At 45.2% G+C, this 26,522-nt stretch overlaps 1 protein-coding gene across 3 annotated transcripts in view; it reads right to left on the minus strand.

The window, feature by feature from the left end:
* Positions 1–26,522, minus strand: part of dapk1 (death-associated protein kinase 1) — a 65,564-nt gene that overhangs the window by 28,243 nt on the left and 10,799 nt on the right. For all 3 annotated transcript variants that reach the window (XM_079270500.1, XM_079270501.1, XM_079270499.1), the window contains exons 3-8: positions 13,615–13,836; positions 9,171–9,309; positions 5,291–5,420; positions 4,034–4,082; positions 3,908–3,934; positions 519–671 (exon numbers count right to left, since the gene is read on the minus strand). In XM_079270500.1, coding sequence (XP_079126626.1) covers positions 519–671; positions 3,908–3,934; positions 4,034–4,082; positions 5,291–5,420; positions 9,171–9,309; positions 13,615–13,836 — 720 coding nt within the window. The remainder of the gene's footprint in view (positions 1–518; positions 672–3,907; positions 3,935–4,033; positions 4,083–5,290; positions 5,421–9,170; positions 9,310–13,614; positions 13,837–26,522) is intronic.

The raw sequence follows: 26,522 nt of genomic DNA on the forward strand, positions 1-26,522 counted from the left end.
CCACTTCCCATAAGATACGTTTGTCTTAACCGACAGCGTGCTGAAGTTGGAGAAGATGTTTCAAAAGATAAATTAAAAAACAAACATGAACAATAAAAGCAGAGCTGGTCTCTCTCAGTCCAACTGGTCTGTGGTTGAGAGTACAGACACTTCCTTCTCTCACTCTCACCTCCCTAATTACAACTGCTGTGAACTAACAATTAAAAGTCATTGTTTGAAAGTGTCCCTTTGTTCATCGTGAGCAAATATAACCATCAGGGGAACTGGTGTGGCCCACGCCCACACACACACACACACACACACACACACACACACACACACACACACACACACACACACACACACACCACTTCCTCCTGTCGACGTCTGTTCAATTCCACATCCCTGTTTCTAGCTGAGGCCCACGAGTCAAAGACACAAAAATAAACTCCATTTTGTTCCATCCAGCTCACGCTGTGCAGTTCCTACACTTCAGAGTATGAACGTGATCGCATCACAACCCGGTGTGAAATACATACTTGGGGTCTTTGACAAGGAGCCGCGCTATGAAGTCTTTGGCCAAAACGCTGGTGCTGCTGAAGAACTCCTCGTCGAACGCGTAGTCCACGGCCGACACGTTGGCCAGAGTCTCCTGCTTGTTGTCGCCCAGGAAGGGAGACGCACCGCTCAGGCTGCACGGACGGGACAAAGGTGGAAGACAAGGTTAGAGCGTAGTGGACACACCGACCGTTGTTCAGCCAAGAGACACAAAGAAGACAATACAGTCAAAGAAATGTTTACCAAGGGAATTTGAATGCACGCTTTAAATCAACTCAACAACTTCAAAAGCTCCAAACTGAAGCAGCGGTTCTTGTAATCAAAGAGAAAACTTTGGATTTCCATTCAAACAATAAAGTCTCTGCTGATTAGCTCCGGCCCTCGAAACCAAAAGGGAGACCTTACTGCTCCTTGATGCGATTACGGAGCCGCGTAGCAGCGAATGGTGACTCATTAATCAAGCCTCGCTATCACACTGAAGTATTTGTTGTGTTATTCAAACACCAGCTGGGGACGGCCCCTCGGATACAATGCCGGGAGTTTGAGTGGAGAGACTTTCATGGGATAATGTGACAAAAGCATGTTTTAATGGGCAAACCAAGACACACTACAACACACACACACTACAACAACACACACAGGGCTGAGCGATCAAGCAGGTGAGGTCTCAGGCAGTTCAACCAAATCCCTCCTCCACCGAAACCTCGAACTCGTCAGCACCAGCCGCTAATTACCACGGCAGCTGGGACAGACATGGACGTGGGCTCGGGGTCAAGCTCAAGTTGAGCGGAGATGTATGAATGAATTTATCGACTGTATAAATCGGGCAGCCGCGCACAACAAACAAGTAATTCAGGCCAGGCGGTGAAATCAGCAGGAAAGTGTTTCGTCAGGATTCTGTGGCAACATTTTATCCCCCAAAATGTTTCCCACATGGGACTTAAAGACCCTCAAACCCAAATTACATAGGGATCCGACTCTTTCAGTCCCAATAATGTAAATGTAACAAATAGATATATAGATGTAAGTTTACAGTACACAGGCACTTTAAAATGAACAGGAATTACAACTCAAGTGTAAACCCTTTTATGCATGAGTTGTTCAAAAGAGGAATTCAAATTCCAGGATATAATATATATACATATATATATATATATATATATACATATAGAATTGAACTGAATACTCGGGCTCCATTGACACCGATAACCGATCCATCGGCCCGATATCAGATATCGCATTCTTACAAATTAGAGCTCCATCAGAGCAGAAAGCCGTCTGATTCACCACATTCACCCAAAGCATTTCAGGGGGCATTAAGGCAGACAGGTGAAGTAGTAGTCGTGTCATTTGCGACTACTTTGAGTTCCCTAATGGAGCTTTTTGTGCAGCCGTCATTACCTTGCAGCAGTCGAATCAGTCACGCAAAACACTCCCATTAAGAGTTTGGAAACGCTCCCAAAAATCTGCCTGAATGCTTTATTGAATTATCCCCAGCTCCCCTCCATGCTGCTTTTAACAGGAGATGAGCAGCACTGTAAGTGCACCTCGCTGTTGCTCGGCTGTGATAATGAGCAGTGAACAATCTATTTTCTACCTTGCTATGCCAAGCAGAGCTGTGACAAATGTGTGGGTGGACAGCATGAACAAAGATGGTGTGTGTGTACGTGCACAGTACGCGTGTGCATTTGTGTTCGTGCAACGAAGAGACGACGAGGTACATCATTTATAATACATGTTACTCCTTTAAAATAAAACGCGGGAATGTAATGTTTGCAGCTACTTATGTAATAGAGAGAGAACACTTTACCTTTGCTGGCTCTTTGTTCGCCTCGCTGTGTCTGTGCTCGTGTGGGCAAATGCACCAGACGTGCAGCACTGTGCACACACTCTCTCGTGTTTTCAGCTTTGTGTAGGTGTCTATCTGAAGGGTAAAAGGTGTGTGGGAGCTCAGGAAACCTGGTGGCCCGGTATAAAGAGAGGAGGACACTACAGCACCGTCCAGAGCCAACAGCAGTTGACCTGTGGGTCGCAGAGGGCTCGAGCGTCTCTCTCGCTGCTGAATTAAAACTGTGCCGACATGTCTGCTTCAAGAACACGCGCTGGTTCAACGAAAGCCATCGGCTGTAGAGGGGCAAGTTGTTTTAAAGATCAACTGGTTAACTGAAGTAGAAGTGAAGTAGCCATGCAGGGGAAACCTTTTAGCATGACTTCTTATGATAGAGGGGGAGTTGATCTAATCAGGGCTTCTTTTCTGAAGTCACATCCTCTTCATTAACTGCACAACAGATTAAAGAGGAATAAACTTTGTGGACAAAGTCCAGGATTAGTTAGCGACAGTAGATTAGCCTCGAGCAGGCTGTAAAAAACTAAAACCAATCATCAGGATAACGTGACGGACGGCTCAGTGTTATTTTCAACTACAGGAAGCATTTTTAAAGACGTCAACATCACAAGAGGAACCTTTGCGTCATGCGACTAGTTGTGAAAAGTCTTTTTGCAACAGGAAGCGTAAGAACTTCTGAATGTGTTGAGGTATAACATCTGGGTGAAAATTTTGTTTCAGTGTAAAATGGTGAAAATAACACGAAATAGAATAAAAACAAAACCTTATGAATCTATATCTTGAGCCAACACGTCCTTTTTGGATTGAAATATGCTCGAACCCCAGGCAGCGGTGGAAGATCTCTTACTCAAGTAAACGTACAGTTATTTGAGTAAAACTACATTTGAAGTATTAACTTACAAATATACTCAATGTACCAAATTTACAAAATCATTGTGCAGAATGGCACATTTCAGAACCTATTATATATTATATTATGATTATTGATGCATACATGTGTCAGTTTAATGTTGCAGCTGGCAAAGTAACCAGAAGTATAAAGTTGCATGAAATAGAAATACTCCACTGAAGTACAAGCATCTCAAAATTGTACTAAAGTGCAGTACTTGAGAATATGTACAGTTGAATGTGACTACGGTCAGAGATTGGATATCCAATAAGAAGCCTGATCAGCAAAACAATGTCTCTTTAAATAAAGAAGGAAAACAGCTGCTGGAACAATATCGCACTGGAGTGCACTCAGAATGCAGTTTTAATATGCTGGCCGGTCCTCGCTGCAGGCTGCTACATTATTGATGACAAACTGTGGCCGCCGAGTGAGCGACCCAGCCGGTTTCGACAGCAGCGAGGTCAAAGAGCCAGCGACCTCTTGCACATCCTGTCTGACGGTCTGATGCGAGGCGACGCCCCGGGGTTCGTAAGAAGACGCGACGGTGTCGGTTGTGAAAAACGCTGCTGAGATTCATACGCGTGTCACATGGCACACGCTCATCCATCGTCACCGCTGAGGACTCGGATACTTACAGGATGTAGGTTATCACGCCGACGCTCCTGAGGAGAGAGAAAGAGGCGTTAGCTGCGCATTACGACGTTGTATAAAACACGACGCACTCACTGAACAGCAGCTGTTCTTCGTCTTTGTTTACTCACCACATGTCTGCCTCCAGGCCCAGAGGTTCGTAGTTGACTACTTCTGGAGCTGTGAGGCAAAAACACACAAAACAGAAGATTATTACAATTCAGGTCAGCACACAAACGCACTGACTTTATCTCTTCCCTCACTAATTCATTTACTTACTTTTCTTCTTGCAATGCCTTCTTAATGAGTTTTGTTTGAGCTCCTTATCACGTTCAGATTTCTTTTGTTTCTTTAGGAGGAGTTGTTTTATGAGCCTTGTGTATTTTTATACTTTGTTAATCACACCTGCTAGAACTGTGATTATTTCTCTTCTTTTTTTCTCTCGTCGCGTCCTCAGATGTGTGAATACCGTAGTTAAAGACGATTCAGTGAATTCATTTCTAATTCAATTTAATAACTGTTTTGATACGAAACGGGACTTTTGCAGGAGAGAGGATGCAGCCCCGTTATCTGCACCTCGTTACGAGTTAATATTAATGGAGTCTGTCACTTCAATTATAACAATCATGCATCAGTGTTGAACTGCAGTTCCCATCATTTTGGGGCTTTGGGGATGTAAACAGGTATCATGTTTTCAATGTTGTTTTTTTGGCCTAGGTTTGTTTACATTTGGGCAAATTGGCACGATTAAAATTATGCGGAATTAGCTATTAGCAGTTCCTGTTTGATGTACCCGTGGATGTACAGACAACCATCGCTGGATTACTTTGATCCTGAAGAAAACTTAAAACGTGATAATTCTGAGGCAAGTTTATGGACATTTATTTGCAATGGACACTGGCAATAATGATATCATCATGCCATGAATTATTATTCCGTCTTCCTGCCACTTGATCTTGATTTAGACCATTTGACGGCCGCCATCCTGCTGAACTGGGACCGGGCTCTGGTTTTGGCCCGAGTGATGATGCCGGTGGCGCTGGCATCGGGCTGGAGGAGAACGGGAGTGTTGGCGGCCGCCCCGGGCCAAAAAAGGGGGGTCGGTGAGGGGAGATGGGAGCGAGCCGCTAACGTGTCTATTAGTGTGCATGTTTGTGTTGGCAGGAAGGAGCCGTACTGATAATCTCCAGTCTATCATCAGGTCTCACTCACTTAAGTCCCGATGGCACTTTTGGCTTCGGCTCTCACGATACACAGCCCCCGGGATCAAAGCCAGGAAAGAGTGTTTGTATAGTGCAGACTCAGCGGAGCAGAATCTGTTCCAAACTATAAAATAAGACAGGATCGTAATTCTTCAGGGACACACACAAACACAAAGAGGTACTGACCTACAAATTCTGGAGTTCCAAAAATGTTTTTGAAGTCGTTGCCAAAGTCTATCTTGTGGGCCAGGCCGAAGTCAATGAGCTTGATGCGCGGATGAGGCATCCAGCGGTTGAGCAGCATGATGTTCTCCGGCTGGAAAGGAAGGAAAAGAGAGACGGTTCAAAAGGAGGGGAGACGGGGAGGACAGTCAGGGGTAGAGACATCTGTATAAAAAGACAAATCTCTGTGCCAACTGTGCATCGTGACCAGTTACAATGCTCAGAGGAATTAAAAAGGAGTGTTGAAATGTGTTCACCATAACGGATCAAGCTAGGACACGAAGTAAGTGTAATCAAGAGAGCGAGCAGCAGAGGTGGATATAAAACCAGGAACAGGCTGGCAGGAAGGAGGTGCGTCAGCCATGGAAATCTCATGCAAAACACGAGTAAAAAGCTCTCGAGGGAAAGAGGAAGGACGGCAGCTTCATTCTGCTCCTTATACGAAAAACAAAGGTAGCTCATTAAAGATGTGCTTTAGCCAAAGCCGGACATTCCCGAGGACATAATGCGTCTTTTTAGACGAAGCCATCTTCCCTCCAAACCTCGTCCTTTCAGCTCGACTGTGAGGATTTCGTTTGGGAACAAGAACAGATTGAATGTGGGCCGCAGTGGAAACAGGAGGCGCCGAGGAAACACAGACTGCAGCTCAGCTCGCTGGTTTCAGTCTCTGTAAACATCGATACGCTTCTGACAAAGCTGGAACCAAGGAGAACGATATCCAACGGTTTCAGGTCTAAATAGTGGAGCAATGGAACTGAGAATATTTACTCAAGTACAAATTTGAGGCACTTGTAGTTTACTTGAGTTTTTTTGTTTTACTCCACTACAATTGAGGGAAATGTTCTTTTACCGTCGTAAAATATGATCAAATCAAACAGCTCAGTTTATACAAGTACAGCTGAAACGATTACTTTATTCATCAGTTAGTCGATTGATAGAAAATGAAGAAGCATCTTTTACATTCATGCAGGAGTAATAATAATAATCTGATTATATTATAGAACAGTCACAGGTTTTTTTTCTCTGTATTGAGTATTTTTAATATTACAAGTACATCTTCCAGATTATACTTTTACTTCAGTGACGTTTTCAATGCAGGACGACTTGTGACAGAGTATTTATTAATTGTCATGTTAGTACTTTTACTCAAGCACTGAATACTTTCTCCACAACTGCTGAAATCCTGAACAAAGTAGGAATTTAAGGGAGGCACCATTTTTACTGCCAGCTCAATAACCAAAAACACATTTCCTTGCAGATCTCTCCATCGGCACGATGCCGATCACGACGGTTCGTGTGGAGCACGATTAAACAATGATGCAGTAGAAGAATCAAAGTTTGGGGATTTTCCCGAGCCGGGTCTTTTTAAGTGTTTTCCATGAGCAGAACAGAACTCGAAACCATTTTGGTCCTTCAGTTCGGATACAAATTGCAGATAAGATGAGTCAGCCATCGTTACTCTGCCATGCCCAACATATCGAGCTCTTCAGTGTAATAACTTCATCGATGGTCGATATCGCCGTCTCTGTAGAACTTATCTAAATGTGTACGCTTATGGCTGCATAATACTCACGCAAATAGCTTTCTATAGACTAGAACTATACTATAACTGACTACACATAAGGGAAAAAAAGGACAAGAAGTTGGGTCAGCATAGCATTTAAAGACATTGTTTGAAGCGGAATACTTCAGATATTCCGCGCCTGCTCGGCGGTGACTAACAGAAGCTGATGTGTGAAGCGGAGGCTGCAGGTTGGAAAAAAGCTCCGGCATTGATCACAAGTGGCCGGCTGAGCACAGAGGTCAATATTCTCCGTAAACCTGGAGGCCGAAAGTCCTGAACTCTGTTGGATGATTTGTGACGATTGTTCCGTGAGTGGAGGAGTCCGACTGTCTGCTTATTCTGAAGGCGCCTCATGTTTAGCCATAAGTGGACAACCGATCAATGATGTCGATTGAGATCTAAGTAAAGAAACGACCACAATATAGTGCTGTCACCATACTGGAACTTCTCACTTAAAGACACAATACCTGGAACATTAGTGATATTTAACACCATTTCGGATTACACACTAAATAAACACAACATTGAGGGAATCACATTTTAGATTTGTTCTAAGAAATAAATAGCTGAGTGTCAACTATTCAGTGTCGACATGCATCAATACTTTAATATTTTTGACAGTACTACAACTATACACCAAATACAGAAGTAATGTCTTATGTAAGGGTTTTGGTAGTGGGGTCCGGTGGGTCCTATTTTGATGCTTTTTAAATCAATCTGATACATTTTTTACATTCAAAGTACATGTCTTAATCATATATCATGACATATTATTATAGATTAAACTACCCAGTAGTATATTAAGTATTTAATTTGAGGTCCACCTTAACCAGCTGCAACATTAAAGTGATGAACACATTAATGCATCAATCATTCAAATACAACAATATATATTATTCTAAAAAGGGTTTTTAAGATACAGTTCATGCATTTTAGTTTGTGCATGGATTACGTCCGTCCGTCCGTCCGTCCGTCTGTCCCTCTCTCTGTCTGTCTCTCTCTCTGTCTGTCTGTCTCTCTGTCTGTCTGTCTCTCTGTCTGTCTCTCTCTCTGTCTCTCTCTCTGTCTCCACTGTGACTTTAAGAAAGTGCGTTTGGGCCATGGCCGCATAGAGTTTACTGTTTTAGTTTATTTTTGGAGGCACGCTAAAGTAATGTTATGCAATGTGTGGTTTGTCAAATCAAATTAAACGGAACCTCCAATCACGATGAAGAGAAATGCATTTCGTGCTGTGAATCATTCAGGTTACCTTCCTTCTCTTTTAGAAAATACAAAAAGATTGATTTGTCTTTTCCCCAACTGGACCTGTGGGCTCCGTCTTTTCTCCTGAACTCTTCCCTCTGTGAGTCACTCAGTGCTGAATGTCAAACAAACAACCCCACACACACACACACACACACACACACATGCACACGCACACGCGCTCTGTGCTCTGGCCTTTATTCTTTTCCCCTCAGGAGTTTTAAACTACGCTCACTCTCTAATAACACGCAGAGACTCCTAACACAAACAGATTAGTCTTGGTAATTTGCCTCAGATGCATTGGCTCCAAAAACACAGACACTAAGAGAAACTGATAAAAAAGGAGAGGTCACAAAGAGGCCAGCTGATGCTAAAAAGAAAGAATCACATATTTTATATAATGATGCAAATCCACTTCTCCAGCGAGCTGGCATTTTGGAAAATAGATGAGAACTCCTCCCGGGGGAGGGGGCCGAACACAACGCTTTACTGTGACCTCTGACAACAGGAAAACAGAGAAAAGATCCAGCGTGTTGTCTAAACGTAACACGACCTTTAACAAGCCGCTGTGGAAATCTCACAATCACCAGAGGAGCGCATCTCTTCTTCTCTGAAATTGCCCAATTGTGTTTTGCTTCTCATTTGGAGGACTAAGCACTTGAAAAGTCTGATTTGCATTTGTTGAACTGTCTGAAACAAAAGATCTATGAAGGACACACACATGAGTCTATTGTCTATTAAAGGGCCTCACCTCAGCACTAAACACTCGTATTCATAACATATTAGATATTAGTATTCAGTATTGTAGATTATCAAAATAGGTTTAATTTAGTTTCCTCTCGGCTGACTATTACTCTGCTAACTCAATATACTCAAAACCTGCTTAGCAGTAATATGTAGTGCAGTTAGGACACAGCTTTGGTTTCTAGTTTGTTATTGGTGTGCACAACACCAGCTGACGAAATGAACAATACTCGTCAGTGATCGTGCTTGAAATACACGGCTGATGGATGAGGTTGTGTGTAGTTTCCGTCGTACCTTAAGGTCAAAGTGGGCGATTCGTTTTGCGTGCAGGTAGAAGACTCCGTCCAGGATCTGCTTGAGGAACTGAGTGGCTTCCTCCTCGCTCAGCGACTCCTTCTCTGCCAGGAAGTCGAAGAGCTCGCCGCCGGCCACGCTGGACGAGGAGAGAGAGAGAGAGAGAATTCAAATGTGAGATCTCACCTACAAATCCCTGCTTATCAGAGCTGAGCTGATGCAATCTAATCATCCTGGTGCATTAGATCCCGACCAATTTACACATAGCAATTACATTTTAACCACCGCTGTTCTCAATACACTTCTTTCATTAAATCCCCCCCATTAAAAACAACTAAGGGGAGACTAAGGGAAAAGGAATACACCCCGTTGTTTGAGTCAAGTTTGTTTTTTCGGAATATGTAAGTGTTTGCACCGTTACATTATCTTAATGAAAAGAAAATGAAAGGCCTGATAATATGGGGACATATGGTAAAAATGGAAAAGTAGTCTTGAAAATATTTTGGTTTCATCAGATAAAATGAACACAAGATTACGGCACAAAAACAGTAAAATATTGGAACTAAATACTGTTTTGATCCACAACATTTAATGAAACCTGAGCCAGATCTGGCTTGTTTTTGGGCAAAAGAGACTCAACATTATATGATAGAAAAGTCTTTGGTGTCTCGGCTATCTTATCCCATCAGAATTAAGGAAGGGAGACGGAGAGAGCTGAGGAGAGAGGAAGGGAGACGGAGAGAGCTGAGGAGAGAGGAAGGGAGACGGAGAGAGCTGAGGAGAGAGGAAGGGAGACGGAGAGAGCTGAGGAGAGAGGAAGGGAGATGGAGAGAGCTGAGGAGAGAGGAAGGGAGAAGGAGGGAGCTGAGGAGAGAGGAAGGGAGATGGAGAGAGCTGAGGAGAGAGGAAGGGAGAAGGAGGGAGCTGAGGAGAGAGGAAGGGAGATGGAGAGAGCTGAGGAGAGAGGAAGGGAGAAGGAGGGAGCTGAGGAGAGAGGAAGGGAGACGGAGGGAGCTGAGGAGAGAGGAAGGGAGACGGAGAGAGCTGAGGAGAGAGGAAGGGAGAAGGAGGGAGCTGAGGAGAGAGGAAGGGAGAAGGAGGGAGCTGATGAGAGAGGAAGGGAGACGGAGGGAGCTGAGGAGAGAGGAAGGGAGACGGAGAGAGCTGAGGAGAGAGGAAGGGAGAAGGAGGGAGCTGAGGAGAGAGGAAGGGAGACGGAGGGAGCTGAGGAGAGAGGAAGGGAGAAGGAGGGAGCTGAGGAGAGAGGAAGGGAGACGGAGGGAGCTGAGGAGAGAGGAAGGGAGACGGAGGGAGCTGAGGAGAGAGGAAGGGAGAAGGAGGGAGCTGAGGAGAGAGGAAGGGAGACGGAGGGAGCTGAGGAGAGAGGAAGGGAGAAGGAGGGAGCTGAGGAGAGAGGAAGGGAGACGGAGGGAGCTGAGGAGAGAGGAAGGGAGACGGAGGGAGCTGAGGAGAGAGGAAGGGAGAAGGAGGGAGCTGAGGAGAGAGGAAGGGAGACGGAGGGAGCTGAGGAGAGAGGAAGGGAGACGGAGACAGCTGAGGAGAGAGGAAGGGAGACGGAGGGAGCTGAGGAGAGAGGAAGGGAGACGGAGAGAGCTGAGGAGAGAGGAAGGGAGACGGAGGGAGCTGAGGAGAGAGGAAGGGAGAAGGAGGGAGCTGAGGAGAGAGGAAGGGAGAAGGAGGGAGCTGAGGAGAGAGGAAGGGAGACGGAGAGAGCTGAGGAGAGAGGAAGGGAGAAGGAGGGAGCTGAGGAGAGAGGAAGGGAGACGGAGAGAGCTGAGGAGAGAGGAAGGGAGACGGAGAGAGCTGAGGAGAGAGGAAGGGAGACGGAGGGAGCTGAGGAGAGAGGAAGGGAGACGGAGGGAGCTGAGGAGAGAGGAAGGGAGACGGAGAGAGCTGAGGAGAGAGGAAGGGAGACGGAGAGAGCTGAGGAGAGAGGAAGGGAGACGGAGGAAGAGAGGAAGGGAGAAGGAGGGAGCTGAGGAGAGAGGAAGGGAGACAGAGGGAGAGAGGAAGGGAGAAGGAGGGAGCTGAGAAGAGGAGAGAGGAAGGGCGACGGAGGGAGCTGAGGAGAGAGGAAGGGAGATGGAGGGAGCCGAGGAGAGAGGAAGGGAGATGGAGGGAGCCGAGGAGAGAGGAAGGGAGATGGAGGGAGCTGAGGAGAGAGGAAGGGAGCTGGAGGGAGCTGAGGAGAGAGGAAGGGAGCTGAGGAGAGGAAGGGAGCAGATAACTGTAATTACAGCCACGCTTACTCAGCCGTTGAGCGTCCACTCAGCCGTACCAACATGTGTTCGTCTTACATTATATGTGAGGAATGTAAATTAAATGGAACATTACTGTTCAGTAGCTCATTTCACATCTTACAATCTATTTAAACACTAACATCATTTTACTGTCTTGTAACATCTGGAATGTAATTTCTTTTGAGACACGCTGTGAAAAAACTAACAGTGATTAAAGCCTCCTCCTCCTCCTCCTCCTCCTCCTCCTCCTCCTCCTCCTCCTCCTCCTCCTCCTCCTCCTCCTCCTCCTCCTCCTCCTCCTCCTCCTCCTCCTCCTCCTCCTCCTCCTCCTCCTCCTCCTCCTCCTCCTCCTCCTCCTCCTCCTCCTCCTCCTCCTCCTCCTCCTCCTCCTCCTCCTCCTCCTCCGTCAAAGGACAGTCGCTGACGCCTTTGTATTTACCCAGGGTGCAGCGGGAGGAGGAGAGGATGTGGAGGACAAAGGGACACAACACAAAGCTAAATATTTTTAGCATCCAACTTGTTGTTCTACCTGCTGGCATTATTATGGCACCCTACCAGCTTTGAATGCTAATTGGGAGGAGAATCAGGAACAGTGTTCTGGTTTGTAATTCACACCATGAAGTGCAACCACATTGAAATAATTCACTTTTTCAAACGCAATTTTTGCAGGTTGGACCGTGCGGATTGGCTCTCACAACGGGTCGGGACTGTCGGGTGGATTCAGGTATTAAAAACCTCTGAGCTGTGCATCACTTGGCCAAGTAAGAAGGTTCCCCAGCTGCTGCGAGCTTCATCGACCAGCCAGCCACACGCTGCTGCTGCTGTAATCTTTACAGCCTCTTGTGATTTACGAGGACTTCAATTCAGCGCCAATGTGACATAAAAACATTGACACAAGGTCATAAATAATCAAATAAAGTACAGAATAGAAGAGAAAGCATTCCACTGCTCAGTGAAAGGGTTCTTCTTCCAGTTAACCTTTCTTCTGGGGGGAGTGGCTCAGCATACCTGCTCTTTACAGCAGTCCAATTATTGCTGAGGTCTCTTCTTCTTCTTTTTTTTAAAGCAGGTTTTTATGACCGACAGCGAAAGGGACCTCCGCAGTAAATGGACTTTTCTCTGCCACATTTTGAAGTCCACTCCTCCATCGTCTGGGTTTGTTCTGCCCGCACACAGACAAACTGATTTGATGAACTGAAAAGAAAAGATCGTCGATGGATCCTCCCCTAATGGGTTGAATGAGACAGTTTCAGCATCACCCGACACTGAAACCTCTCTGCTGTAGAGCAACCGTGTTAAACTGGTTTCATTCACGTACATTAAGCGGCTTTAAGATTCACTCATTGGGACACCGTTGATCGCATCGAGGTGCATGTTCACAGAGGTCTTACACATCACGAGAGCTCGGGTTTCAGCTGGACAGTGGACCAAACTATGTCTATTATTTAGACTGGGCATCGCAAATATAAACTCATAAAGCATCATTGTGCAACAGAAAATCATATTTCTGTCCACAAATGTATTCAGGTGCCTGATTGAAGGGGATATTATATGGAAATGAGATGTTTTTACTGTTTGAAGCTGAGATTTAGCCGCACATAAAGCTGTGTACTCGTCTAATCAGGAGCCGGGTTCACGCTGATGTTTTGTGTTTTTGGGGGATGAGGAAACAGAATAAATCTGTAAATGTACTTTGCGTCAGTGGTCAGCTCTACCACTTCACTGTATCGGGCTGGAACGGAGCCATGGACTTGTTGAATGTGGTACACCGAGCCCGGACTCGTTACGTCTTCCTTCTAATTCGATGGTGTGTGTGATCACCGGTCAGGAATGTTGTCCGGCGACCGCAGCCGTCAACATGACACTCGTCAGCGACTGGCTGAAAGGCGAGCTCCTCTTTGAGTTGTACTCTATTCTGCTTTCATGCATCTTTGTTCTGAATAAGCGTGTCCGCTGGAGTATAACAACGTAAACATGAACGATACGACCTAAACTAGTAAAACTGGTTTAACTGGTGCTTAGCGAGCGCTTTGTGCCACACGACGCCGCTAAGAGGCTACAGCTACAGTGCATAACCGACCTGGAATACTGCTGACTATGACGACTTGTGAACACGATTAGAGAATTATTTTTGATTTGAAAAAAAATAAAATTTGATTTTGAAGAAGACGAAGAAGACTCACAGCTCCAGGATCAGGATGACCTCTGCCTTGTTTTCAAAGACCTCGTGGAGCGTGATGATGTTGGGGTGCTGGATCTCCTTCAGGATGTTCACCTCGCGCTCGATGTCGTCCCTCGTCACCCCTCGGCGACTCGACTTGCTGCGGCGCTTCTTGATGGATTTGGCGGCGAACTCCACACCCGTGTTCCTGTGCCGACATCTCCGGACCACAGCAAACTGGCCGCTAAAGGAGAAGAGGAGGTTGTCAAAAGATGTCTAGCCTTGAAACGGCAATACGGAATAAAGAAAATCTGCCAATAAAGATTGCTCATTAACATGTTACATCTCATTTGTTTGATCCATTTGAAGGAGGTGCTGTTTATATCATATGTTGTTGCCTTTTGACAGAGCCAGGCTAGCCGTTTCCCTCTGTTTCCAGTCTTTATGCTAAGCTAAGCTAACTGGCTACAGAGAGATACTTCCCTTGTAGATTTTGAGAGGGAGAGTGGTATCGAGATTGTCATCTAACTCTCGGCAAGAAAAGCTAATTCCTTAAATATGTCTGACCAATCCTTTAAAACCTACAACTCCATCATAAACAAATAAGACCATCGATAAGACGGCGAGGAACTCGTGACGAACATTCATCTCATTTTTTATAAACTACACCAAAGAAACCAGGATTTGGTGACAAATAACAAAAGAGGACAGCTGACGGTACAAACTGCACAACAGACAGATGTGTGATGGAAATAGATCGGAGTGAACCGATCATTGTTGTGCTCGAGTGCTACATTCCCTCAGGGTTCACCATCGTTCACCGATGAAGCAGCCGCCCTGCTGTTCGCCGCTTCAACGCGGTAAACACGGACGTCGGAGCCAAACGGAGTGGGCGGGATAATAAGGCAACACAACTGTTGTTCAGAAACAGCTTAAATTAATAAGGAAGCGGAGTAAAGACGCGAGTATGTATTCAGCGACATCAGGGCGGCACCAGGGCAACCTGTCGAAGTGTTTCCCGCAACATCAACTCAATTCCTCTGCAACACGCATTTAAAATGATAATCCGCGTGGGTCATAATTTACAGGAGACATAATTACTATCTGCAGTGGAAAAAGGGTGAGACAAAACAACACCTGCCCTCAGCGATGCCTCACACATACTCAGTGTGTGAGTTCTACCCAGCAGCCTGAAGAGAATCACAGCTCAGCAGAACACACAGCGGGCAAACGTGATCCTACACACAACTATTAGAAAACGCATCATTCACGATAAAATCCGTTCCATAAACCATGCCAGTCTTAGAATATTAGTATGACGTAAGGTAAGATCTACATTAGGGTAGAAACAGCTGAAAAGCCTGAAAGTTGGCAGGATTGAGCGTTTTTCTGGTTGCTGTGTTTTATATGATGCATCAGCTGCAGAAGTACCTGAATCTCCATCTCCAGCAATGTTGTTTGGATCCCAATTAGAACCATCGGCTCTCTCACCTGCCCAGGTGTTGCGTCCCAACAGGACTATACTGTGTACGTTACAGTGTCAACAGGCTGCAGCAGAAGATGTCCTCGTTAAGTTACGTGTACAGCCTTTATAGACTTTTACTGTCTTTGCACTCATGTGGTGAGTCTGAGCGACATTTTAGCCAAATTCTCTCTGGATACACAACACAGGAGCTGTTGAGGAAAGTCCGTCATCATGCTACGATGCAGCGTCGTTATTGAACGCTGCCATCCAACAGGATAACGCTGACCCCACTGTCACGGCCAGAAAAACCAGTCGGAGAAGCGAGGACACTTGGCTGAGGGGCTGTTGACGCCTCCGCCGATTGTGCCTCCTCACGGCCCTGGCAATCATTGAGCACTCAGTGTACCAAACACCCACAGAGGGAGGAAGAGAACAAGGGAGTAGGGGGTGAGAGAAAACGAGAAAGAGCGCGCCACATTCCGTCTCATTTTCTCTTTTATTTCCGTCCAAGCCCAGATTTTCACACAGATTTACAGCTTGAAGGCAAAAGCTTCCACTGCCTTGGCAACAAAAAAAAAGAAGAAGAAATTTTAAAAAATGGTCGCAATAAAGCGAGATCCCTTCGCTGTCATCGGATTCCCACAGTCCTGCCAAGACGAGAGTGCACAGTTGTCAGGAAGCAGTTCAGTAATTTAGCTGTATGTTCCCACTCTAATCCTCTCTCTACAGTCTCCCAATATTTGAAGAGTAAACGCAGGATCCAGACGACAGCTGCAGAGGCGCTTCACAGCAGAAGAGACATAAAGGCCTCGGGGAGAGTATCAGTAACGTCACCCTGCTCTCTGACCCGTGACTGTGGACCGTCCCCTTGGGCTGATCAGCGGTGTCTGAGGCTCATGTGGATACATCTGAAACTGCATCCGCACTTTAACACTTCCAGGTGATTGTGAAAGGTTGCTGCTCCCACTGGGGCTGTAATAAGTAGTCGATGAAATGACTCAAGTCATTTTTCAAGCAATAAAGCAAGAGATGTGACGGTTAGAGCGTCTTAAACGTGAGGATCTGCGGCTTTACTTTGTCTTCTGTGATTGTAATCTCAATATCTTTAGAATTTGGACAAAACTAACTATTTGCTTTAGTAAAATGTGACGGGCATTTTTCACTGTTCCCAAACCATTAATATCGACAATTAAAATAATCCAGATTTGGTCGCGTCTCTTCTTCCCGCTTTTGATTCTGTTCAACGAGCACGGCGAACAAGTTACTCCACCCACTCCACGAGCAGCACCATGCATTTGCACATCCCTGTGAAGTAGTTGGTGGTGGAAGGTCAATGATGCAGTGGCTGCTTACGGGATGAGGATCTGCTGCCGACTGTAGCTTGTATTGTTTGCAGCATAAAATGGATATTAAAGTTCTCTTGGCGGTGCTTCTCATTCAGTAGAGGAAGGTTAATTGGCAACTATTTTAAAAAATCAAGCAATTGTTAAAGTAATTTTTTCAAGCAAAATAGCCAAATACTTCCCAGTTACAGCTTCTTAAACGTGAGGATTTGCTGCTTTTCTTTGTCGTATATCTAGTAAATGAAACCTCTTTGGGGTTTGGACTGTTTCTCAGACTAAACAAACAGTTTGAAGACTTTAGACTCTGGGAATCTTTCTGTTTTTGGACATTTCATAGACTGAACGATTGACGGGTAAAATAATCTGCGGATGAGTCAACGCTGAGAACAATCACTGATGTGGCATAGCAGGCGAATTCAATACTTGTCACTTCAATCACCGACACTTGCATTGCACAACTGGCTATACCGATGCACACAATAAGCAAACACAGATGGATTTGGAGGCCTCAAAAAGCCAGTGGTCAAAAGTATTATTAAGTCTTATTTCCAATCTTTTCATCTACTTTGACAACAGCAGAGTAGTGTGGATATGACGGATATGAAGTTTTACATAACCCTCTAGATATCGTCAGAGCATCATATTATGATCAACCACGTTAAACTGACATATTTTGAAGGGAAGTAATCCGATTGTGGCGGTTGGAGAATTGTTTGCTGACGAACTGAACCACCGGATTAGCTAAAGGGAATGATGTCTCTTTGAGGAAGTGACTGAACCAGAGACACGAAGCAGACACTGAAGAGGAAGAGAGAGCCGAGGACGAGTGCTTTCTCATGCTAATGACACTCCCACCCCCATTCAGGCTGGCTTCAGCCTTTTGTGATCCCCACAATCTGTATTCTGTATTCAAATGACTGAGCACCTGTGAGTGCACACTATCATACCTCAAAAGATAATCCCTTTAGCTGCAAATGTGGAGCTGTAAAGGTCAGGTTTAGCCCAGGCGGCAAACTCAGGTTCTGTTGAGTGAAGCCAATGTGTCTTAAAACCTGCATTCTCTCTAATGGCCAGCAGAGGGCGACTCCTCTGGTTGTATAGAAGTCTATGAGAAGATGACTCTACTTCTCTCTTGATTTAATACCTCAGTAAACATTGTAAACATGAGTTTATGGTCTCAATCTCTAGTTTCAAGTCTTCTTCAATACAGCATGATGTTCATTTGGTAAGTGATGGTCCATTTAGAGTCAAACAGACCATAAAGCAGGGGATGCTTTAGGGCGGGGCTTACTGTGACTGACATTTCGTAAACCGTACAACAGCTGAAACGTACATCTTCATGTGGAACTGGAAACGTAGGAAAGAAAAACACCATGTTGGCATCGGATGGTCCTGAAACGCCAGCAGCAAGGGAGCAGAAGCCCAAGAAAAACAAGTAGAACATCCTTCAGCATTGGTGTGCTGTCAAAGTGTCCGCTGCTGAAGGTTCATGCAGAGGGAAAGTGTAATCTGTGAAGCCGTGGGACTTTGGGTGTGAAAACACTGTTGCGGGTGAGAGAGAACAGAACTCATTTCCTGTTCTTGATTATACACCATCTGTGCACTTTTTGAAGACATCCTGTGACACTTCTGATGTTTTTCTTTCCTCCTGTCAATGCAGCACTCTTGAATCCTCATGATGGTTGCATTCACAGGGAAACAAACAATACACAACGCATGTACCATGATGCGCTAGGATTGAAAGGAAATGTCTGGAAAAGCAGCAAAAAGCCACGTTGTGTAAGAAGAGAGACTTTCCGAAACGCTCTGCGCACAACCAAAAAACAACATTCTGTAAGGGCTCTTATGCTGCCTTGAGTGGAGCCTTGTGCATGCAAATTCAAGCCAATCCACACAATACACTGAGAGGTTCACTGTTCAATGAAACTATATCTTGCCATCAGTTAAGAGTTTTATGTGTTGCCATGGCGGTGCCGCGCTATTTTTTTTACATATACAAATTATTTTTTGCTCCACGAATCTCTGAATTCAGGTCACATCGATGTTTTCTACATGTCCCTGAACGTCTGCAGGAATAATAACTTTACAGAGCAAACTCCTGCGCCACCAGACCGCTCTGACAAAGACTGCAGTGAAGCACAACAGTGAGGAGGAGAGACGCACCATAATTACTTCTTCTTGTAGTCGGTTTTTCCAAGGCTGGAAGGGGACTTTCAATGGTGTGACTGATAGAAGAATAATTAATGCGCGAGGAGGTTTTGACAGCACGTAATCGCGCTATTGTTCAAAATGCAGCTCGGGAAATTCAAATAAAGATGCAAGTGAAGACGGACTCATGGCAAACCTCAGCACGAGAACGCATCGAAATGTGCATTTTTCTGCAAATTGCTATGAACTGCAGATAACTTGTTGGCAAATGCCATCAGCATAGCAGAGGAATCAGTGCGTTTGCGTGGGTTTTCCTACATATGCCCGGGCGCTGTGATTTCCAGGGGGTTGGGGGTTGCATCAGGAAGAGCATCCACATCAAATATGTGGCTCATAAAACTAGACTTCCGTACCGGATCGTTCTAGGTTACAAACTAGACGGAACAAGATTATCCGCTGTGGCAACAGGAAGAGCCGAAAGAAGAAGATAATAGTGAATTAGCATAACTGCATGAAATGGTTGAGACAAAATATGACAAATATATACTTGTTCAACCTCTTCAGGAGAGGTAATCTGCCACATATCATGACAATAAAACTAAAAAGATAGGAAAGTTGATAGTCACCAATTTAAGCATATACTACGCCAGCATAACAACTAGCGTGATGGCATGTAGCCTGTGGGAATCAACCTCCACACCTCTGTCATCTGCTCTCCCACTGTACGCACATAAAGAGAGGAGACAGCGAGCCCACCCTGCTGTGAACAACACCAGCTGCACACGCATACAAACAAGGGGAAACATGGCAGCGGTTCAACGGAGCTCTCGTCCCTCGGTGAGGTAGTGGAGGGAAACCAAAACCCAAAGGCTGCCTCTCTCTGAGAGACTCCGCTCTTAAGAATACAGCCGAGAGCTCTACGCTAGCAGGAGTTAATGTGGGGGATAGGACAGACCCCTCATGGTTATTGTTGACGTGCTAGCAGAGGCTAGCTGGGAACTCCCTCTCATCCTCCAGGGATGTGGAGGGAGCGCACTGACTTGCACCTAACGCTGCTGAGCAATCGCAAAGATGGGGGCAGAAATAATGAGCAGGCAGAGAAGAAAAACGGCTTCCTGGGAATCACTGACAAACAGAGGCAGGGGCGCTGTTTTTCAAGAGCAGCCCCCCCCCCCCCCAATAGTCTGCAGGATCAGATTGCTGCGTTCCCTTTGTAGTGCTTAAAGCACAGACAAGGCATCCTACTTTTGGCCTACTTGTTTCTGCAAAGCGACTGGAGGGGATGACTGGGAGCTGGTTGGGAAAGGAGAGGAGAGGTTTATTTGCGTCTACCAGAGCTGTGTGACAATGCCTTGGAGAGCGCTGCATTACCCAACGCGGTGTTTATCTGTGGAAATATACGGCGGCGGTAAACAGATTTATTGCTGCATGCTTCTCTTAACCCTGATAAAGCGAGAGAGTTCAGGTTTACTTCACACAGTCCCGCCTGTTGAATGTAGACACACGGGAGCACAGATATACAAAGCACAACAGACCTGCTGTCGGTCAATTCACATGCAAACAGCCACACAGAGGCCGGGGCCGAGCGCGTCGGTCGAGCCGCTGCAAACACGGCAAATTAGATTTCATGTCTGCTAAAGTGTTGCTTCAAAGCTCCAGCCGTACAAAGGCCCCGATTATACCTGGAAGCACCTTCAAAAGACTTCTTCACACTGCAGATGTTGGATCAAGGGACTTACCACGAGTCACGTTGGACGACAGCAGCCGCTAAATGAACGCAATGCAGAGAAACGAACAGGAGAATAACTGATGAGTCAATCGGAAGAACATTGTTTTATTTTTCAAGCACAGATGCCAAAAACTTGCTGCGTTTCTCTATAATATGAGAGTCAAGTCTTTGGGTTTTGGACTGTTGGCTGTTTGTAATACTGATGGACTTTACCACTGTTTTCTGATCATTTTAAAGACCAAACGATTAAGGTAACGATGAGGCGTGTTATCAGGGTGCAACAAATAAGAGCTGCGATAGACTCGTGTCCACTCAGCGAGAAGACTGACCGCTGGACACGAGTGAGCTGCAAGCGAGCGCCGCCTCACCGGGATGACTGCTGCTGGCCTCGTGGAGAAGGAACAATGTTCAGCGGTAATGAGCAGCAGAAAAGGCCCTGGAAACCGAAATCAGGGAGGTGGGAGAAGACCAATGCAGTCTGGGTAGGACAAGCAGCTGTCCATCTCTTCTACAATACTACCGAGGGAAACAAAGACACGGCTCTTTTACAGTGTCAGAACTGCTGATGCATCATTTCAAGATAAGAAATCAAAAGATAGAGAACAGGAGAACAACCTTTAAGGAGGTAGGAATCAAGTAGTTCCTGAGGATCGCATCGGGACATCACTACCTGGATGTTAACTTGCCAAATACGGACGCAACGGATCTTGTTTTAGACGTTTTTGTTTCTTGTAAAACAGGTTGAGAGGAACTTTAACTTAATGCCATAAAGCACTGATTGATAATCAGTGTGTTTACAGCGGCTTATCGCTTCCTTTCACACTCAGGTATCGAGGAAGCATTCGCTTACTGCACCAGGTAGCACCGATGATGACGACTCAAGTAGACAATCGATAACTACGGCTCCTCGGTAACCGTTGGGATCACTCAGCACTTTGGGTCGAGACATTACGACTTATTATCCATTTCTCCAGCCCACCAGCACAAAATATTGACGCCACTATTCCTTCAACGGCAACCGAGCCAAGACAAACAAGTCAAGGGATATATCAGGTCTTGTTGATGTGAGCCAGATCTATGTGAATTCCTCATCTCGGTTTTTTTTTTTGTTAGCTTCACAAGTAGACACGGGGTTGTGTTGAGAAGGCAGCTTCCTCGGTGACGATGAGGTGATAACAAGCTCAGTGTGAAGTTCAAGTCACCAACGCAGGGTGTCTGGCGCAGCTTGGGCTGACAGCAGCTTACGATGACACACACACACACACACACACACACACTACCTGCCCAGAAAATCTGTCCCCCCCCCCCCCCCCCCGGAGAGTTGATTTCAGCACATGCTTCAGCTGGCGTTAGGATCTCCTTGATATCAGTGTGCATGTGCATTGCTGATGCTAAAGCTGGTATTTGTCGTCCAGCCAGCAGACGGTGCGTGACCAAGCCTTCATTAAGAAAGACCAAGCTTCTCCTTGTCCGGACAGCATTAGGTGTAAATCATTTACTGCAGAATCATCCAGTGTGAGTGATTCCTTAGAGACTGGGCTGGGAAAGGAAGGTAAGACAGTGGAATCTTTGCCCTCAATCCTGCCATAATCCATCTATACATGACAGCCTCTTAAATACAGCCTACACTCGTGGAGTATAATGTATGTACATCATGACATGGTTGCTGAGAGGGAACCCTGCTCATCATTTCAATCATTAACTCCTCTCTATCGCATCAAAACCAACAACCGTTCAGTTCCCTAAATCTTCCTCGTACCAAGAGAATGTGAAAACAATTAGTCGAGACTAAATGTCAAACTAGGCCGCGCAAAAACCACAATGGTGTGAATACAAATTCACATTTAAGCTTTTAATTATGTTATTATACAACACCAACTAATGCTGCCACTACAGAGCTTATAATTAATATACCGCACTGCATGCCCATGTGATTAATCACTTATTCTACATCATGTAAAACAAATATACATATAAAAAAAATTCTTGAAGCTCAACGTGACATCTTCAATTTTTATTTTCAATTTCCAATGATATTAAATTCGAAAACATTCTGCATTTCTGCCGAATAAATTACTGCAACAAATAATAAAGTACTTAGCGATGGATTTTCTGCTGATTGACTGATTGTTTTGGCACTAATAACAGCCTGCTAACTACTAAATAACTACTTGATAACACAATATAGGGTGAAGCACATAAATCCTAGTTGTCAGCTCATCACTTTCACGGTCCTCGTAATGGATTTAGCTTTGAAGGATAAGAAGTGTTCTTGGCCAGTGCTACACTGTGCATCCATCTCTCTCACTACTGTAAGCCAGCTATTGATTGGCTCTGTGCGCTACTACTGTGAAATAGGAGAGTGTGCTGAAAAGCTGAAAAGTGTTAAGTACAATAGCAGGCCGGCCCGGATGAAACGCACCGCTCACACAAAGCTTCTCCGTCAAATGTGATACTGATGCACACGGCCGGGTGGATGACACACAATGAGTGATCTCACCCACACTTCGGTTTCCTCTGGTGTGAACCACAGAGGAACTTTGCTTGTTGCAATTTTTGGTATTTTGTTGACTTTGGTTTCATGTTGCCCAGTGACAGGCAAAAAAACAAAACCGCAAGTCCCGTGATTTGAACTCGGATGACATCGTTTTGGCTACAAAACATCCCATATCATCGAATTTTACATTTATATTGTGAGCTTGTTTGCAAAAACTGTCTTTTTACACATTCAGCAGTAACGAAGCAACATTGTAATTCAGCTGGGCCGCATGCAAGTTCAATATTCACTCTCTTTTAGCTCCATGTTTGGTTTCCACTAAGTCCTGAGGGAACTACGTGACTCTTTAGCTGCCAAATGTTCAACGACATCTTCACCAGCTCTGACTGTATCCGTCTGCTGTGTGCTGCTGAGCAGGTAGCGTACAGTTATATAACAGCTTTTACACTGAAAACAGCTGAAAAAGATGCTGTGAGAGGAAACGAAAACAGTAAAGTTGCAGCCAAACAATCACCTGAAAGTCGCTATAAAACGATGGAAATGCTTGACCAACGGAACCCTTTGTTCCAGCTGATGTCAAGAAAAATACTGCTATTATTCTACATACCGGTAATAATTAGCCGTTTGCTTGATGTGCCTTTGGAGCAATGGGCAGTCCCCCTCTCAACACCCAACAACGTACGACAAACACCGCGACGACGACCTAAACAACCAAATAAAGGAGAATATACGGCTTGAGATCGACGAGCAGGTGGGGTGGAAATGATAATGTGGGTTATATGCTGACGTTGTATGTTGGTCACAGAACTGGGCTTGCTCCATGCTCTGACATACTTTGTGGAGATATTGTACTCAAGGTTTCAGGTTTGGATAATGCAGCCATCTGATAAAAGTGATGTGTTGTAATCTGGCCACCAGCTTTGTGACAAAGCAGCTTTTATGCAGCCTGATGATTGGCTGATGGGATCAGTCATCGCCACGTCAGCCGGGTAGAGAGCGGTCAAGTGCGACAAACACAATCTGCAGTAGTTCAAATTGTATTGCAATAGAACGCCACAATTTCTGCTTGAAACCTGGAGTCCCTGGCGAGTGGAATACGCGGGGAGATAGTGTAATAACAGCACGATGTAACCTCTCTTTCAACTGCCTGCACTGCGTTTACTCAACTTCTTTCAGGCTGAAGTGCTCCAACGTGCCCACTCGCACTCAGTCCGCAGTACTCCAACAACAGCCGGTCTCAGCAAATCAATACGTGTGCGTTCCAAAGAAACCGAGCGACCTCGCTGCTGCTTACCGGACAAGAGCGGGCGGTTGTTATTTTAGGTGAAGGACGTAAACTGTGTACGTTCTGATGACATTAAGTAGTGTTCCAAGGTTTTTACACACTCCCTTTCAAACGCAAATGGGAATATGTATTCTGCAACTTTAACAAATGGGAGTACACAGGTGAACCGGTAACGACCGCTCATTCACGTAAACTGAAAACGCATAACTGTACTCCCTTTTAATTGGCACTTAAAGACTAAGCCAGTCCATCAGTTGTTCATTAGTTTGACTTTTCACTTAGCTTGACTCATCAAGTGTTTCCATACTTGGAGAAGAAGCAACGCAGTGAAACTCATCCGTCCAACTATAATGGAAAACACAGCAGCAGCAGCGGCAGCAGCCAGGTTTTGGTGATGAACTTGAGGTCTTTAAACAGGACTGCCAAGTGTTTAGGAGCCAAAGAAAAACAGGCATTGGGATAAACCTTGGATGTGCTGCGCAATGATGCATTTTGCCTTTCAAAATCAGAGATTAATATTTCATGGGAAAAAGAAAACATCTTTGCTGTATTGCTGCCAAATTGCTTGGCACTTAGGAGAGTAATAACTAGAGCGACAGTGAGAGGAAGAGAGCAGGGAGACTGTGAAAGTGGGAAAAGGCTCAGCTTATTATTCGCCGTTTGTCTTACTAACCCGCCTCAGTTTAACCATTTTTTCCGACCGTAGAGCCCCGTGAGAATTTGGGTATTGTGTATTTTCCAATTCCACATCTTCACATGAAAAGAGATAAACCAACAATCTTTGTTTTTGCCCGGTCACTACAATTACAGTTCTGCTTCTCCAGTTAATTACTTTGTCTTTGGCTCGTGGGGGATGAATAAAGCCAGAGGGCACCGCACACCCTCCTCTGTCACTGCCCAAATTCACCCCGTCGGTCCAAAGCTCTGAGCACTTCCTCTACAGGCGACACGTCTTGGGTGTTCATGTGCTAAAGGAAATGGTAAGTGTAGATGACAAGGGCAGATAAAAAACAGAACAGAAACTACATACTGCTGACAAAATCTAATTGAGTGACCTGCGATAGCTCACATTCTGTGCTCTACGAAGCAGCGAGGGCGGCGTTTTTTCAAATTCCTAACATACCAAAACCGCTGTGCTGTTAAGACAGTGAATGGGTTTTTGTACTGTTAGTCGGACAAAACAAGCACTTTGAAGAAGTCACTTTGGGAGATTGTTACAGGTGTATTTTTCAAATATTTTCTAATATTTGATCGACAGAAGTATAAGAAGACCAATGAGTTCACCACTGTACCGTTCTAATGTTAAACCAACAACCGAATGGTGAAGAGGAACACCACATAAACACAACATCCCTGCTGCCATTCTAGCTGGAGACCCCTCGTCAACCGTCACGCTCTTCACTCTAACGAAGAAAGGAAAAATAATAACTTAAAACATGCAATCAAACAAAACCGTAAACCATTAGGGTGCCATTATACTCGTGCTTCAGGTAACCATAATTGTGGATTCACCTGCAGACTCTTTGTTGCATCAATTAACGGTTTTGTTGATAAAACAGTGAAAAGATGCCGGAGTCCAAGGTGACGTCTTCAAATATCTTGTTTTTGTCAAACCAACAGTCCAAACCCTGAGATATTTGATGTAGAATGACGTAAAAGAAGCTGCAACCAGAGAAAGATTACATGAAAAACTGTCAAAACATCATAATAATGATGAATACTGAATATCGCTTGCCTAGCTTTCATAGCCATCTTTAGCTCTATAGTACACTGAAACCTCTGATGGAGTTTACATGGTAAATAATGAATACATTATCTCTATAAGTGCAACATTTCCATCTTTATTTTGGTATTGATCTTTCTATAATAGCTATTGATCCATGCTAACAACAAGTTGCGATCTTCCCAAATGAAAACTTCACAAACATCTGTCCAACTGCAGAAACAAACTCACCGAGAACAAGAACACGTGTATGCAGTGACGTCTTCTTGTGCACTTTAACGGGTTCATGGTGCAGCAGAGACAAAAACAAATGAGTCCTGAATGTGACTCCACACTGCCGGAGAAGACTGTTTGCGCGTCAGTTTCATACGTGTTTCACATTAGTTTTGGTCAGTTTCAGAGTCCCACCAGACTCAGACAGGAATATCAAACTAACCAGCGACAGAGAGGCCAAAAGGCCGTTGTGTTTGCAGCGTTGGACCACAGGCTCTGCGGCTCTCTGCTGACCGACGTGCGCTCCAGTGTGAGAACCCCCCGGTGAGGCCCAGCTTTTCATTGGCATGGAGCGCAGTGTGGGAGGGCGGCTCCGAGTGCTCCCTGCCCACTCGGCTGTAGTGTGTGGGCCACAAACTGCACCGGGCGGAAAAAAACAACAACATTACGCAACCGCCACGGCATTGTGTACGGCGGAAGGGTAACCACGGCAACAGGACTCGGAAGACTTGAGCAGAGGAACCCAG

This window comes from Melanostigma gelatinosum, assembly GCF_949748355.1.
Source record: "Melanostigma gelatinosum genome assembly, chromosome: 6".
Classification (NCBI taxonomy): Eukaryota; Metazoa; Chordata; class Actinopteri; order Perciformes; family Zoarcidae; genus Melanostigma; species Melanostigma gelatinosum.